Source organism: Panulirus ornatus, chromosome 36, assembly GCF_036320965.1.
Source record: "Panulirus ornatus isolate Po-2019 chromosome 36, ASM3632096v1, whole genome shotgun sequence".
Classification (NCBI taxonomy): Eukaryota; Metazoa; Arthropoda; class Malacostraca; order Decapoda; family Palinuridae; genus Panulirus; species Panulirus ornatus.
Genome location: NC_092259.1, coordinates 15656167 through 15674816, shown reverse-complemented (window position 1 = coordinate 15674816; position 18650 = coordinate 15656167). Strand labels below are relative to the sequence as shown.

The 18650-nt window shown below is 41.6% G+C and overlaps 1 protein-coding gene across 5 annotated transcripts in view; it reads left to right on the top strand.

Moving 5' to 3' along the window:
- LOC139760407 (uncharacterized) overlaps positions 1-18650 on the top strand; it is a 114617-nt gene that overhangs the window by 23019 nt on the left and 72948 nt on the right. For all 5 annotated transcript variants that reach the window (XR_011715333.1, XM_071683576.1, XM_071683577.1 and 2 more), the window contains exon 3: positions 16019-16068. Coding sequence is in view for 1 of the 5 variants with exons in the window: in XM_071683576.1 (XP_071539677.1) it covers positions 16027-16068 (42 nt within the window). In the remaining 4 variants the exon portion in view is untranslated. The remainder of the gene's footprint in view (positions 1-16018; positions 16069-18650) is intronic.

Here is an 18650-nt window from a genome sequence, read left to right as displayed (position 1 = left end):
CCGGATTAGCTAGGTAGCGTTAAGAACAGAGGACTGGGCCTTTGAGGGAATATCCTCATATGGCCCCCTTCTCTGTTCCTTCTTTTGGAAAATTTAAAAAAAAAATGAGAGGGGAGGATTTCCAGCCCCCGCTCCCTTCCCTTTTAGTCGCCTTCTACGACATGCAGGGAATACGTGGGAAGTATTCTTTCTCCCCTATATATATTTATCTATTTATTCACTTTGCCCCGTCGCCGTCCCCCACGCCAGCGAGGCAGCGCAATATATATATATATATCTTTTTCTTTTCTTTTAAACTATTCGCCATTTCCCGCGTTAGCGAGGTAGCATTAAGAACAGAGGACTGGGCCTTTGACTGGCCCAATTCTCTGTTCCTTCTTTTGGAAAATTAAAAAAAAACGAGAGGGGAGGATTTCCAGCCCCCCGCTCCCTCCCCTTTTAGTCGCCTTCTACGACACGCAGGGAATACGTGGGAAGTATTCTTAATCCCCTATCCCCAGGGATATATATATATATATATATATATATATATATATATATATATATATATATATATATATATTTTTTTTTTTTTTTTTTTTTTTTTTTATACTTTGTCGCTGTCTCCCGCGCTTGCGAGGTAGCGCAAGGAAACAGACGAAAGAAATGGCCCAACCCCCCCCAATACACATGTATATACATACGTCCACACACGCAAATATACATACCTACACAGCTTTCCATAGCTTACCCCAGACGCTTCACATGCCTTGATTCAATCCACTGACAGCACGTCAACCCCTGTATACCACATCGCTCCAATTCACTCTATTCCTTGCCCTCCTTACACCCTCCTGCATGTTCAGGCCCCGATCACACAAAATCTTTTTCACTCCATCTTTCCACCTCCAATTTGGTCTCCCTCTTCTCCTCGTTCCCTCCACCTCCGACACATATATCCTCTTGGTCAATCTTTCCTCACTCATTCTCTCCATGTGCCCAAACCACTTTCAAAACACCCTCTTCTGCTCTCTCAACCACGCTCTTTTTATTTCCACACATCTCTCTTACCCTTACGTTACTTACTCGCTCAAACCACCTCACACCACACATTGTCCTCAAACATCTCATTTCCAGCACATCCATCCTCCTGCGCACAACTCTATCCATAGCCCACGCCTCGCAACCATACAACATTGTTGGAACCACTATTCCTTCAAACATACCCATTTTTGCTTTCCGAGATAATGTTCTCGACTTCCACACATTCTTCAAGGCCCCCAGAATTTTCGCCCCCTCCCCCACCCTATGATCCACTTCCGCTTCCATGGTTCCATCCGCTGCCAGATCCACTCCCAGATATCTAAAACACTTCACTTCCTCCAGTTTTTCTCCATTCAAACTCACCTCCCAATTGACTTGACCCTCAACCCTACTGTACCTAATAACCTTGCTCTTATTCACATTTACTCTTAACTTTCTTCTTCCACACACTTTACCAAACTCAGTCACCAGCTTCTGCAGTTTCTCACATGAATCAGCCACCAGCGCTGTATCATCAGCGAACAACAACTGACTCACTTCCCAAGCTCTCTCATCCCCAACAGACTTCATATTTGCCCCTCTTTCCAAAACTCTTGCATTTACCTCCCTAACAACCCTATCCATAAACAAATTAAACAACCATATATATATATATATATATATATATATATATATATATATATATATATATATTATCCCTGGGGATAGGGGAGAAAGAATACTTCCCACGTATTCCCTGCGTGTTGTAGAAGGCGACTAAAAGGGAAGGGAGCGGGGGGCTGGAAATCCTCCCCTCTCGTTTTTTTTTTTTTTTTTTTTTTTTTTCCAAAAGAAGGAACAGAGAAGGGGGCCAGGTGAGGGTATTCCCTCAAAGGCCCAGTCCTCTGTTCTTAACGCTACCTCGCTATCGCGGGAAATGGCGAATAGTATGAAAAAAAATATATATATATATATATATATATATATATATATATATATATATATATATATATATATATATATATATGGGGATAGGGGATTAAGAATACTTCCCACGTATTCCCTGCGTGTCGTAGAAGGCGACTAAAAGGGGAGGGAGCGGGGGGCTGGAAATCCTCCCCTCTCGTTTTTTTTTTTTTTTTTTTTTCCCAAAAGAAGGAACAGAGGGGGCCAGGTGAGGATATTCCGAAAAAGGCCCAGTCCTCTGTTCTTAATGCTACCTCGCTAATGCGGGAAATGGCGAATAGTTTGAAAAAAAAAAAATGTATATATATATATATATATATATATATATATATATATATATATATATATATATATATATATATATATTTATAAAAAGGAGGTGACTGTGTTGTTGACTGATTGGTTTGGATATTCAATGTATGTATGGTTTATGGTGAAGTGCCTGAGGATTGGTGGAATGCATGCATAATGTCATTGAACAAAGGCAAAGAGGATAAAGGTGAATGTTCAAATTACAGAGGTACAAGTTTGTTGAGTATTTGTGGGAAATTATATGGGAGGGTATTGATTGAGAGGGTGAAGGCATGTACAGAGCTTCAGACTGGGGAAGAGCAGTGTGGTTTCAGAAGTGGTAGAGGATGTGTGGATCAGGTGTTTGCTTTGAAGAATGTATGTGAGAAATACTTAGAAAAGCAAATGGATTTGTATGTAGCATTTATGGATCTGGAGAAGGCATTTGATAGAGATGCTCTGTGGAAGGTATTAAGAGTATATGGTGTTGGAGGTAAGTTGCTAGAAACAGTGAAAAGTTTTTATCGAGGATGTTAGCTATGTGTACGAGTAGGAAGATGGGAAAGTGATTGGTTCTCTATGAATGTCGGTTTGTGGCAGGGGTGCTTGATGTCTCCATGGTTGTTTAATTTGTTTATGGATGGGGTTGTTAGGGAGGTGAATGCAAGAGTTTTGGAGAGACGGGCGAGTATGCAGTCTGTTGTAGGGGTGAGTATGCCGTCTGTTGTGGATGAGAGGGCTTGGGAAGTGAGGCAGTTGTTGTTCACTGATGACACGGTGCTGGTGGCTGATTCAGGTGAGAAACTGCAGAAGTTGGTAACTGGGTTTGGTAAAGTATGTGAATGAAGAAAGCTGAGAGTAACTGTGAATAAGAGTAAGGTTATTAGGTTCAGTAGGGTTGAGGGAGGTAAGTTTGAGTGGAGAAAAACTGGAGAAGTGAAGTGTTTTAGATATCTGGGAGTAGATTTAGCAGTGGATGAAACCATGGAAGTGGAAGTGATTCAGAGGGTGGGGGAGGGGGCAAAGGTTCTGGGAGCATTGAAGAATGTGTGGAAGGCGAGAACGTTATCTCCGAGAGGAAAAATGAGTATGTTTGAAGGAATAGTTGTTCCAACGATGTTATATGGTTGTGAGGCATGGGCTATAGATAGGGTTGTGTGGATGTGCTGGAAATGAGATGTTTGAGGACAATATGTGGTGTGAGGTGGTTTGATCGAGTAAGTAATGAAAGGGTAAGAGATGTGTGGTAATAAAAAGAGTGTGGTTGAGAGAGCAGAAGAGGGTGTTTTGAAATGGTTTGGTCACATGGATAGAATGAGTGAGGAAAGATTGACAAAGAAGATATATGTGTCAGGTGGAGGGAACGAGGAGAAGTGGGAGACCAAATTTGAGGTGGAAGGATGGAGGGACATAGATTTTGAGCGATTGGGGCCTAGACATACAGGAAGGTGAAAGGCATGCAAGGAATAGAGTGAATTGAAACAATGTAGTATACCGAGGTTGACGTGCTGTCAATGGATTGAACCAGGGTGTGTGAAGCATCTGAGGTAAACCATGGAAAGTTTTGTAGGGCCTGGATGTGGAAAGGGAGCTGTGGTTTTGCTGCATTGCACATGACAGCTAGAGACTAATTGTGAACGAATGTGGCCTATATTGTCTTTCCTGGCACTGCCTTGCACGCGTGCAGGGAGAGGAGGGTGCCATTTCATATGTGGCGGGGTGGCGATGGGAATGGATGAAGGGAGCATGTATGAATATGTGCATGTGTATATATGTATATGTATTCCTGAGTCCACGGGGAAAATGAAACATGATAAGTTCCCAAGTGCACTTTTGTGTAATAATCACATCATCAGGGGAGACACAAGAGAGAAATATAACAGTCAGTTGATATACATCAAAGAGACAAAGCTAGGACGCCATTTGGTAAACATTTGGACAATCGCATGTTTACCAAATGGCGTCCTAGCTTCATCTCTTTGATGTACATCAAATGACTGTTATATTTCATTCTTGTGTCTCCCCTGATGATGTGATTATTGCACGAAAGTGCACTTGGGAACTTAGTGTGTTTCATTTTCCCCGTGGACTTAGGAATATCTTGATCATGCACAAAATTGTGATCTTTTCCAACATGTATATGTATGTATGTATGCATTAAACCTTATCTATAGCCCATGCCTCGCAACAATATAACATTGTTGGAACCACTGTTTCTTCAAACATACCCATTTTTGTTTTCCAAGATAATGTTCTCGCCTTCCACACATTTTTCAGCGCTCCCAGAACTTCACCCCCTTCCCCAACCTGTGACTGACTTCTGCTTCCATGGTTCCATCCACTGCCAAATCCACTCCCAGATATCTAAAATACTTCACTTCCTCTAGTTTATCACCTTTCAAACTTACCTCCCAATTGACTTGACCCTCAACCCTACTGTACCTAATAACCTTGCTCTTATTCACATTTACTCTCAGCTTTCTTCTTTCACACACTTTACCAAACTCAGTCACCAGCGCTGTATCATCAGTGAACAACAGCTGACTCACTTCCAAAGCCCTCTGATCCACAACATACTGCATACTTGCCCCTCTCTCCAAAACTCTTGCATTCACCTCCCTAACAACCCCATCCATAAACAAGTTAAACAACCGTGGCAACATCAGGCACCCCTGCCGCAAAAAAATTCGCTGAGAACCAGTCACTTTCCTCTCTTCCTACTCGTCCACATACCTTACATCCTTGATAAAAACTTTTCACTGCTTCTTGCAACTTACCTCCCACACCATATATTCTTAGTACCTTCCACAGAGCATCTCTATCAACTCTGTCATATACCTTCTCCAGATCCATAAATGCTACGTACAAATCCATTTTTTTTCTAAGTATTTCTCACATACATTCTTCAAAGCAAATACCTGATCCATACATCCATTACCACTTCTGAAATGGTTATGTTTGAAGGAATAGTGGTTTCAACAATGTTATGTGGTTGTGAGGCGTGGGCTATAGATAGGGTTGTGCGAAGGAGGATGGATGTGTTGGAAATGGAATAACATCCCCCTCCCCCCTCATGTGTGCGAGGTAGCACTAGGAAAAGACAACAAAGGCCCCATTCGTTCACACTCAGTCTCTAGCTGTCATATAATAATACCCGAAACCACAGCTCCCTTTCCACATCCAGGCCCCACAGAACTTTCTATGGTTTACCCCAGACGCTTCACATGCCCTGATTCAATCCCTTGACAGCACATCAATTAAATGAGTACATAGATGTGTGTGGATGTAACCAAGTTGAGAAAAAAGAGAGATAGGTAGCATGTTTGAGGTAAGGAACCTGGATGTTTCGGCTCTGAGTGAAACGAAGCTCAAGGGTAAAAGGGAAGAGTGGTTTGGGAATGTTTTGGGAGTAAAGTCAGGGGTTAGTGAGAGGACAAGAGCAAAGGTAGGAGTAGCACTACTGGAACAGGAGCTGTGGGAGTATGTGATAGAGTGTGAGTAAGCAAACTCTCGATTGATATGGGTAAGACTGAAAGTGGATAGAGAGAGATGGGCGATTATTGATGCTTATGCTCCTGGTCATGAGAAGAAAGATCATGAGAGGCAAGTGTTTTGGGAGCAGCTGAGTGAGCGTGTTAGCAGTTTTGATGCATGATGGGTGATGTGAATGCAGAGGTGAGTAATGTGGCAGTTGAGGGAATAATTGGTGTACATGGGGTGTTCAATGTTGTAAATAGATTTGTGCTCTGAAAAAGGACTGGTGATTGGGACTATCTGGTTTGAAAAGAGAGATATACATAAATATATGTATGTAAGTAGGAGAGATTTGATAGGTGTGTGAAAGGGAGACTTTTGGATGTTAATGTGCTGAGAGGTGCAACTGGAGGGATATCTGATCATTATCTTGTGGAGGCAAAGGTGAAGAGTTGTCGAGGTTTTCAGAAGAGAAAATGTTGGGGTGAAGAAAGTGGTGAGAGTAAGTGAGCTTGGGAAGGAAACTTGTGTGAGGAAGTACCAGGAGAGACTGAGTACAGAATGGAAAAAAGGTGAGAACAAAGGATGTAATGGGAGTGGGGGAGGAATGGGATGTATTTAGGGAAGCAGTGATGGCTTTCGCAAAAGATGCTTGTGGTATGAGAAGCATGGGAGGTGGGCAGATTAGAAAGAGTAGTGAGTGGTGGGATGAAGAAGTAATAGTATGAGTGAAAGAGAAGAGAGAGGCATTTGGATGAATTTTGCCAGTAAATAGTGCAAATGACTGGGAGATGTATAAAAGAAAGAGGCAAGAGGTCAAGAGAAAGGTGCAAGAGGTGAAAAAGAGGGCAAATGAGAGTTAGGGTGAGAGAGTGTCATTAGATTTTAGGAAGAATAAAAAGATGTTTTGGAAGGAGGTAAACAAAGTACATAAGACAATAGAACAAATGGGAACATCAGTGAAGCGGGCTAATGGGAAGTTAATAACAAGTAGTGGTGATGTGAGAAGGAGATGGAGTGAGTATTTCGAAGGTTTGTTGAATGTGTTAGATGATAGAGTGGCAGATATAGTGTGTTTTGGTTGAGGTGGTGTGCGAAGTGAGAGAGTCAGGGGGAATGATTTGCTAAACAGAGAAGAGGTAGTGAAAGCTTTGTGGAAGATGAAAGTTGGCATGGCGACGGGTTTGGATGGTACTGCAGTGGAATTCATTAAAAGATGGGGTGACTGTATTGTTGACTGGTTGGTGAGGATATTCATTGTATGTATGGCTTATGGTGAAGTGCCTGTGAATGCGTGCATAGTGCCATTGTACAAAGGCAAAGGGAATAAAGGTGAGTGTTCAAATTATAGAGGTATAAGTTTGTTGAGTATTCCTGGGAAATTATTTATTTATTTATTTTGCTTTGTTGCTGTCTCCCGCGTTTGCAAGGTAGCACAAGGAAACAGATGAAAGAAATGGCCCAACCTACCCCAATACACATGTATACACATACACGTCCACACACGCAAATATACATACCTATACATCTCAATGTACACATATATAAACACACAGACATATACATCTATACACATGTACATAATTCATACTGTCTGCCTTTATTTATTCCCATCGCCCCCTTGCCACACATGGAATAACATCCCCCTCCCCCCCTCATGTGTGCGAGGTAGCGCTAGGAAAAGACAACAAAGGCCCCATTCGTTCACACTGTCTCTAGCTGTCATGTAATAATGCCCGAAACCACAGCTCCCTTTCCACATCCAGGCCCCACAGAACTTTCCATAGTTTCTTAAACTTTGGGTCAAGGCCACCCCCACCCCTTTGTACTTAAAATTATATCCCCCCCCTTATCAATTACTTGGTGAGGCAAAGGTTAAGATTGTCGAGGTTTTCATAAGAGAAAATGTTGGGGTGAAGAAAGTGGTGAGAGTAAGTGAGCATGGGAGGAAACTTGTGTGAGGAATACCAGGAGAGACTGAGTACAGAATGGAAAAAAGTGATAACAAAGGATTAATGGGAGTGGGGGAGGAATGGGATGTATATAGGGAAGCAGGATGGCTTCGCAAAAGATGCTTGTGTTATGAGAAGCATGGGAGGTGGGCAGATTAGAAGAGTAGTGAGTGGTGGGATGAAGAAGTAATAGAATAGTGAAAGAGAAGAGAGGAAGGCATATGGATGATTTTGCCAGTAAATATGCAAATGACAGGGGATGTATAAAAGAAAGAGGCCAGAGTCAAGAGAAAGGTGCAAGAGGTGAAAAAGAGGGCAAATGAAGTTAGTGTGAAGAGTGTCATTAGATTTTAGGAAGAATAAAAAGATGTTTTGGAAGGAGGTAAACAAAGTACATAAGACAATAGAACAAATGGGAACATCAGTGAAGCGGGCTAATGGGAAGTTAATAACAAGTAGTGGTGATGTGAGAAGGAGATGGAGTGAGTATTTCGAAGGTTTGTTGAATGTGTTAGATGATAGAGTGGCAGATATAGTGTGTTTTGGTTGAGGTGGTGTGCGAAGTGAGAGAGTCAGGGGGAATGATTTGCTAAACAGAGAAGAGGTAGTGAAAGCTTTGTGGAAGATGAAAGTTGGCATGGCGACGGGTTTGGATGGTACTGCAGTGGAATTCATTAAAAGATGGGGTGACTGTATTGTTGACTGGTTGGTGAGGATATTCATTGTATGTATGGCTTATGGTGAAGTGCCTGTGAATGCGTGCATAGTGCCATTGTACAAAGGCAAAGGGAATAAAGGTGAGTGTTCAAATTATAGAGGTATAAGTTTGTTGAGTATTCCTGGGAAATTATTTATTTATTTATTTTGCTTTGTTGCTGTCTCCCGCGTTTGCAAGGTAGCACAAGGAAACAGATGAAAGAAATGGCCCAACCTACCCCAATACACATGTATATACATACACGTCCACACACGCAAATATACATACCTATACATCTCAATGTACACATATATATACACACACAGACATATACATCTATACACATGTACATAATTCATACTGTCTGCCTTTATTTATTCCCATCGCCCCCTTGCCACACATGGAATAACATCCCCCTCCCCCCCTCATGTGTGCGAGGTAGCGCTAGGAAAAGACAACAAAGGCCCCATTCGTTCACACTGTCTCTAGCTGTCATGTAATAATGCCCGAAACCACAGCTCCCTTTCCACATCCAGGCCCCACAGAACTTTCCATAGTTTACCCCAGACGCTTCACATGCCCTGATTCAATCCATTGACAGCACGTTGACCGCAGTATACCACATTGATCCAATTCACTCTATTCCTTGCCCGCCTTTCACCCTCCTGCATGTTCAGGCCCCGATCACTCAAAATCTTTTTCACTCCATCTTTCCACCTCCAACTTGGTCTCCCACTCCTCCTCGTTCCCTCCACCTCCGACTCATATATCCTCTTGGTCAATCTTTCCTCACTCATTCTCTCCATGTGCCCAAACCATTTCAAAACAGCCTCTTCTGCTCTCTCAACCACGCTCTTTTTATTTCCACACATCTCTCTTACCCTTACATTACTTACTCGATCAGACCACCTCACACCACATATTGTCCTCAAACATCTCATTTCCAGCACATCCACCCTCATGCGCACAACTCTATCCATAGCCCACGCCTCGCAGCCGTACAACATTGTTAGAACCACTATTCCTTCAAACATACCTATTTTTGCTTTCCGAGATAATGTTCTCGATTTCCACACATTCTTCAAGGCTACCAGGATTTTTGCCCCCTCCACCACCCTATGATTCACTTCCGCTTCCATGGTTCCATCCGCTGCCAGATCCACTCCCAGATATCTAAAACACTTTACTTCCTCCAGTTTTTCTCCATTCAAACTTACCTCCCAATTGACTTGACCCTCAACCCTACTGTACCTAATAACCTTGCTCTTATTCACATTTACTCTTAACTTTCTTCTTTCACACACTTTACCAAACTCAGCTTCCAAGCTCTCTCATCTACAACAGACTGCATACTTGCCCCTCTCTCCAAAACTCTTGCATCCACCTCCTTAACAACCCCATCCATAAAGAAATTAAACAACCATGGAGACATCATGCACCCCTGCCACAAACCGACATTCACTGGGAACCAATCACTTTTCTCTCTTCCTACTCATACACATTCCTTACATCCTCGAAAAAAAAATTTCACTGCTTCTAGCAACTTGCGTCCCACACCATATGCTCTTAATACCTTCCACAGAGCATCTCTATCAACTCTTATCATATGCCTTCTCCAGATCCATAAATGCTACATACAAATCCATTTGTTTTTCTAAGTATTTCTCACACACATTCTTCAAAGGAAACACCTGATCCACACATCTTCTACCACTTCTGAAACCTCACTGCTCTTCCCCAATCTGATGCTATGTACATGCCTTCTCCCTCTCAATCAATACCCTCCCATATAATTTCCCAGGAATACTCAACAAACTTATACCTCTATAATTTGAAAACTCACCTTTATCCTTTTTGCCTTTGTACAATGGCACTATGCATGCATTCCACCAATCCTTAGGCACTTCACCATGAGCCATACATACATTGAATATCCTCACCAACCAGCCAACAACACAGTCACCCCCTTTTTGATAAATTCCACTGCAATACCATACAAACCTGTTGCCTTGCCAGCTTTCATCATCTGCAAAGCTTTCACTACCTCTACTCTGTTTACCAAACCACCCTCCCTGACCCCTCTCACTTAGCACACCACTTTGACCAAATCACCCTATGTCTGCCACTCTATCATCAAACACATTCAACAAACCTTCAAAATACTCACTCCATGTCCTTCTCACATCACCACTACTTGTTATTACCTCCCCATTAGCCCCCTTCACTGATGTTCCCATTTGTTCTCATGTCTTACGCACTTTATTTTCCTCCTTCCTAAACAAATTTTTTTTTTTTTTTTTTTCTTTGTCGCTGTCTCCCGCGTTTGCGAGGTAGCGCAAGGAAACAGACGAAAGAAATGGCCCAACCCACCCCCATACACATGCCTTGATTCAATCCACTGACAGCACGTCAACCCCGGTATACCACATCGATCCAATTCACTCTATTCTTTGCCCTCCTTTCACCCTCCTGCATGTTCAGGCCCCGATCACACAAAATCTTTTTCACTCCATCTTTCCACCTCCAATTTGGTCTCCCTCTTCTCCTCGTTCCCTCCACCTCCGACACATATATCCTCTTGGTCAATCTTTCCTCACTCATTCTCTCCATGTGACCAAACCATTTCAAAACACCCTCTTCTGCTCTCTCAACCACGCTCTTTTTATTTCCACACATCTCTCTTACCCTTACGTTACTTACTCGATCAAACCACCTCACACCACACATTGTCCTCAAACATCTCATTTCCAGCACATCCATCCTCCTGCGCACAACTCTATCCATAGTCCACGCCTCGCAACCATACAACATTGTTGGAACCACTATTCCTTCAAACATACCCATTTTTGCTTTCCGAGATAATGTTCTCGACTTCCACACATTCTTCAAGGCTCCCAGAATTTTCGCCCCCTCCCCCACCCTATGATCCACTTCCGCTTCCATGGTTCCATCCGCTGCCAGATCCACTCCCAGATATCTAAAACACTTCACTTCCTCCAGTTTTTCTCCATTCAAACTCACCTCCCAATTGACTTGACCCTCAACCCTACTGTACCTAATAACCTTGCTCTTATTCACATTTACTCTTAACTTTCTTCTTTCACACACTTTACCAAACTCAGTCACCAGCTTCTGCAGTTTCTCACATGAATCAGCCACCAGCGCTGTATCATCAGCGAACAACAACTGACTCACTTCCCAAGCTCTCTCATCCCCAACAGACTTCATACTTGCCCCTCTTTCCAAAACTCTTGCATTCACCTCGCTAACAACCCCATCCATAAACAAATTAAACAACCATGGAGACATCACACACCCCTGCCGCAAACCTACATTCACTGAGAACCAATCACTTTCCTCTCTTCCTACACGTACACATGCCTTACATCCTCGATAAAAACTTTTCACTGCTTCTAACAACTTGCCTCCCACACCATATATTCTTAATACCTTCCACAGAGCATCTCTATCAACTCTATCATATGCCTTCTCCAGATCCATAAATGCTACATACAAATCCATTTGCTTTTCTAAGTATTTCTCACATACATTCTTCAAAGCAAACACCTGATCCACACATCCTCTACCACTTCTGAAACCACACTGCTCTTTCCCAATCTGATGCTCTGTACATGCCTTCACCCTCTCAATCAATACCCTCCCATATAATTTGCCATGAATACTCAACAAACTTATACCTCTGTAATTTGAGCACTCACTCTTATCCCCTTTGCCTTTATACAATGGCACTATGCACGCATTCCGCCAATCCTCAGGCACCTCACCATGAGTCATACATACATTAAATAACCTTACCAACCAGTCAACAATACAGTCACCCCCTTTTTTAATAAATTCCACTGCAATACCATCCAAACCTGCTGCCTTGCCGGCTTTCATCTTCCGCAAAGCTTTTACTACCTCTTCTCTGTTTACCAACTCATTTTCCCTAACCCTCTCACTTTGCACACCACCTCGACCAAAACACCCTATATCTGCCACTCTATCATCAAACACATTCAACAAACCTTCAAAATACTCACTCCATCTCCTTCTCACATCACCACTACTTGTTATCACCTCCCCATTTGCGCCCTTCACTGAAGTTCCCATTTGCTCCCTTGTCTTACGCACTTTATTTACCTCCTTCCAGAACATCTTTTTATTCTCCCTAAAATTTAATGATACTCTCTCACCCCAACTCTCATTTGCCCTTTTTTTCACCTCTTGCACCTTTCTCTTGACCTCCTGTCTCTTTCTTTTATACATCTCCCACTCAATTTCATTTTTTTCCCTGCAAAAATCGTCCAAATGCCTCTCTCTTCTCCTTCACTAATACTCTTACTTCTTCATCCCACCACTCACTACCCTTTCTAATCAACCCACCTCCCACTCTTCTCATGCCACAAGCATCTTTTGCGCAATCCATCACTGATTCCCTAAATACATCCCATTCCTCCCCCACTCCCCTTACTTCCATTGTTCTCACCTTTTTCCATTCTGTATTCTCCCTAAAATTTAATGACACTCTCTTGCCCAACTCTCATTTGCCCTCTTTTTCACCTCTTGCACCTTCTTCATATATAATTCAAGGAATGACATTCAGGTGTCAGCTACACCACTGTGATAATTAGAAATGAGATTACTCTGCTGTTGTAGTTGGGAGCCACAACTTACTTGGAAGCAGAATAGGAAGTTTATATTTAGGTGACAGTTCTTGATAGCGTAATGATTTTATTTACCCCTGTAGTGGATAAGAACCATTTTAGGTTTTATGTATGTCCTAAGATTTTTTATCAGAAAGTGAGATTCCACAGAATGGATGTCTTGTACTTTCATGAACTTGTACTCCTCTCTTTAATGTTTTTGTTAAACATTTTGTAAGTTATAGCTAAGACTAAATGGGAGCTGTTAGGCTTGATTGTCAAAATGATTTGAAACATAGGCTACAGTATTGAGAACTTTGGTGGGAGATGAAATTTCTAAGGCATTAAAAGGTTCAAAAGTTCCACTCAGATTATACTTAGCTTCAGTGATAGTTGCATTAATGCATATAATTTGTTTATTTGTATGGGTAATATCTCTGATTGGCAAAGCCTGGAAAGCTCTGTGAACCAGATTTCACATTTTCAGAAGGTTTTCCAATTCACATAAATGGCAAATTTAGTAAGGTGGATTTAGTTGGCATATGAAGATGAAATCCTAAAATGCTTTCATGAATATCATCTAACTTACTCCAGACAAGGGCACTGTTATTTTGTAGTCATTTTTCACCCATCTTAGGGTGACTGTATTTACTGACAAAATAAAAATTTCTCCATTTATCCAAAGAACCTAATTGACAAGATGCCTGTCAGTTGACATGATAGTCTTCATGCTCATTTATTAGATAAGTACCTGCACTTTATAAGCATGTAAAGATGCACTACAAATTACATGTAGCTGATAATGTACTTATTCTTTGAGTTGCCATTTTAGGGAACTCAATATAGGTCAGGCATTTGAATTCTGCAGCCTGTTTTAAACCAGTCATTTTGGAAAGAAATTGGTAAGGGTTTGGCCCAGTATAGTTTTGATATCCGGGCTTCTCTAATGTGCTCTTTTGCCTCTAATGATAAGTGACAACAAACCTGGACTGCTTTTGATAGAAATTGGTGATAAGAGACCTAATAAACAAGCCTAGACTCTGTCTCATATTGTATTAGATGATAATAATTTTAGTATTTGATAGTGATGGATGAGAATAAGCCTTGTTCGTCAAACACTGAAACTAGTGACAAGACCTCACCTGCTCAGGGCACCATGCCTGACAAAAGTAGGAAGCCTCAAACACAGCTTATCTTTTTCATACATTCCAGTGCAGACCTTAGATAGATACTGAGTCAGGAACTTCATATCTCAGGAAGTCCTGCTCAGTTTTCTTAGTTAAAATGTAGTTATAAGAGACTGTCATTCTTAATGGCATGTCAGCAACAACTGTATAAGTTTCGAGTACGCTCCCTCCCCAACATACATCTGAGTTGTGTTCTGACCGACTGGTCGGATCTCAAAATGGAAGTAAGTCAGAAGTATGTCAGCATGTCAAGTAGAATTCATGTACAGTATGTCAGCATGGCATATAGAATTCATATACCTGTACTGCATTCTTTTATCCTACTCAATTTCTGTCATGATTATCATTTTTTTATTAACCAGCCTTATTGTATGATTTTGTAGTTTTTCTTTACCTTTTATTTAAGATTCTTTAGTTCATATTTCATTATTTTTTTATTTTTTTTTATATTTTTTCCGTTCGTATGTATGGATGGTTGGAAGTAGCATAGGTTGTAAGTAGGGGAAAGCTTGTACAAGTATGTATTGAGATTGAGATACAGTCCCCTGAAAGTTGATCTTATAAGAATTAGAGCATGGTTGAGAGAGCAGAAGAGGGTGTTTTGAAATGGTTTGGGCACATGGAGAGAATGAGTGAAGAAAGATTGACCAAGAGGATATGTGTGTCGGAGGTGGAGGGAACAAGGAGAAGTGGGAAACCAAATTGGAGGTGGAAAGATGGAGTTAAAAAGATTTTGAGTGATCGGGGCCTGAACATTCAGGAGGGTGAAAGGCAGGCAAGGAATAGAGTGAATTGGATCGATGTGGTATACCGCGGTCGACGTGCTATCAGTGGATTGAATCAGGGCATGTGAAGCGTCTGGGGTAAACCATGGAAAGTTCTTTGGGGCCTGGATGTGGAAAGGGAGCTGTGGTTTCGGGCATTATTGCATGACTGCTAGAGACTGAGTGTGAACGAATGGGGCCTTTGTTGTCTTTTCCTAGCGCTACCTCGCACACATGAGGGGGGAGGGGGATGTTATTCCATGTGTGGTGAGGTGGTGATGGGAATGAATAAAGGCAGACAGTGTGAATTGTGTGCATGTGTATATATGTATGTGTCTGTATGTGTATATATATGTGTACATTGAGATGTATGGGTATGTATATTTGCGTGTGTGGACGTGTATGTATATACATGTGTATGGGGGTGGGTTGGGCCATTTCTTTCGTCTGTTTCCTTGCGCTACCTCGCAAATGCAGAAGACAGCGAGAAAGCAAAAAAAAAAAAACTTTCATAGACTGTACAGACTATCTCAGGTGTGAGAGTAACATAGCTTGTAGTAGGAATGGGCTGTTGGGTGCACCACTTTAAAGCTAGAAGTGACAAGAGATAAAGTTTCTTGGTATAGATCCTTGCGCTGAAGAAACCTTGCATAATGTATGTCACAGTTTTAAGAACAACTCAGAGGAGGGCTATTGCTCATGTCAGCACATTTGGTAAGATGTGTCCCAAATTCTTCAGTCAGGTACTTCACCATTAAATATTTTACCTCAGATGTGGATCTACACCTTCAGATTTTAAACATGCCTTTACCTCAGTAAAGCAGTTGGACTTAAAGCAAAACAGTTTGTATTCATTTATTTGAAGACATTAAAATGTAGTTACGTTGAAATTCTTGTATGATCCCTTGTAACTTTGAATTGATTTATATTTAGTTTTCAGGTATGGGCATCCAAAATATCAGCTTAATCTTGTTTATGATGCTGTGTATTTCAGATTTGGGCATCCAAAATATCAGCTAACTTCTTTTTTTCTTTTCAGCTCAATAAATGTCCAGTGCAAAGTCTTCCGCATATAGTTTCTTGAAGACTGTAAGTAGTTAACTTAAAATCTTGTGTTACCTTTTCCATTCGTATGTACACCTTTTTTTTTTTTTCCTCATTTGTATATCAGTTCGGCTCATGAAGAATCTTTTCTACTTATTTTAACCTTCATGTTTGTCATTAGTATTTATAGTGAAAAATGAAGAACAAGTATAAAGATAATTGTTTAGCTGATTAATCCTTACTGAATATTGTAAAAGGGAACATGGAAGTACTTTCTTGAAGAAATTACCCATGGGATATATTTTCTTCACACGTCTTTGTTATTTATATTATTTATTTATTTTGCTTTGTCGCTGTCTCCCGCGTTTGCGAGGTAGCGCAAGGAAACAGACGAAAGAAATGGCCCAACCCACCCCCATACACATGTATATACATACACGTCCACACGTGCAAATATACATACCTATACATCTCACTGTACACATATATGTACACACACAGACACATACATATATACCCATGCACACAGTTCACACTGTCTGCCTTTATTGATTCCCATCGCCACCTCGCCACACCTGGAATACCATCCCCGTCCCCCCCTCATTTGTTATATGACAGATTATTATCTAGGATAACTGATTAATGGATCATTGCAAAGGATTATACTATTATTGTCCAGCAGAAGGGTTTATTGTATGTTGTACACATCATGTATCGGTATAATGGATCATCTGATAGGACAGATTGTTGATTGATCATCATCATCTTGTAGGAATTTATTTTATCAACCAAGAAGGTTTTTATTTTTTCCAGTTGTATGTATGGATGTGTATGTGTTTGGATCAACAGCAAGCATTACTTGCTCATTTGTTCTGGCTGCTTATCTTTCCATTCTTGCAGCCTTTCAACCCATATATTCATATGTCTTGTTTTTTTTTTTTTTTTTTTTTTTTTTTTTTCCCCGCTGTCTCCCGCGTTTGCGAGGTAGCGCAAGGAAACAGACGAAAGAAATGGCCCAACCCACCCCCATACACGTGTATATACATACGTCCACACACGCAAATATACATACCTACACAGCTTTCCATGGTTTACCCCAGACGCTTCACATGCCTTGATTCAATCCACTGACAGCACGTCAACCCCGGTATACCACATCGCTCCAATTCACTCTATTCCTTGCCCTCCTTTCACCCTCCTGCATGCTCAGGCCCCAATCACACAAAATCTTTTTCACTCCATCTTTCCACCTCCAATTTGGTCTCCCTCTTCTCCTCGTTCCCTCCACCTCCGACACATATATTCTCTTGGTCAATCTTTCCTCACTCATTCTCTCCATGTGCCCGAACCATTTCAAAACACCCTCTTCTGCTCTCTCAACCACGCTCTTTTTATTTCCACACATCTCTCTTACCCTTACGTTACTTACTCGATCAAACCACCTCACACCACACATTGTCCTCAAACATCTCATTTCCAGCACATCCATCCTCCTGCGCACAACTCTATCCATAGCCCACGCCTCGCAACCATACAACATTGTTGGAATCACTATTCCTTCAAACATACTCATTTTTGCTTTCCAAGATAATGTTCTCGACTTCCACACATTCTTCAAGGCTCCCAGAATTTTCGCCCCCTCCCCCACCCTATGATCCACTTCTGCTTCCATGGTTCCATCCGCTGCCAGATCCACTCCCAGATATCTAAAACACCTCACTTCCTCCAGTTTTTCTCCATTCAAACTCACCTCCCAATTGACTTGACCCTCAACCCTACTGTACCTAATAACCTTGCTCTTATTCACATTTACTCTTAACTTTCTTCTTTCACACACTTTACCAAACTCAGTCACCAGCTTCTGCAGTTTCTAACATGAATCAGCCACCAGCGCTGTATCATCAGTGAACAACAACTGACTCACTTCCCAAGCTCTCTCATCCACAACAGACTTCATACTTGCCCCTCTTTCCAAAACTCTTGCATTCACCTCCCTAACAACCCCATCCATAAACAAATTAAACAACCATGGAGACATCACACACCCCTGCCGCAAACCTACATTCACTGAGAACCAATCACTTTCCTCTCTTCCTACACGTACACATGCCTTACATCCTCGATAAAAACTTTTCACTGCTTCTAACAACTTGCCTCCCACACCATATATTCTTAATACCTTCCACAGAGCATCTCTATCAACTCTATCATATGCCTTCTCCAGATCCATAAATGCTACATACAAATCCATTTGCTTTTCTAAGTATTTCTCACATACATTCTTCAAAGCAAACACCTGATCCACACATCCTCTACCACTTCTGAAACCACACTGCTCTTCCCCAATCTGATGCTCTGTGCATGCCTTCACCCTCTCAATCAATATCCTCCCATATAATTTACCAGGAATACTCAACAAACTTTTACCTCTGTAATTTGAGCACTCACTCTTATCCCCTTTGCCTTTGTACATTGGCACTATGCACGCATTCTGCCAATCCTCAGGCACCTCACCATGAGTCATACATACATTAAATAACCTTACCAACCAGTCAACAATACAGTCACCCCCTTTTTTAATAAATTCCACTGCAATACCATCCAAACCTGCTGCCTTGCCGGCTTTC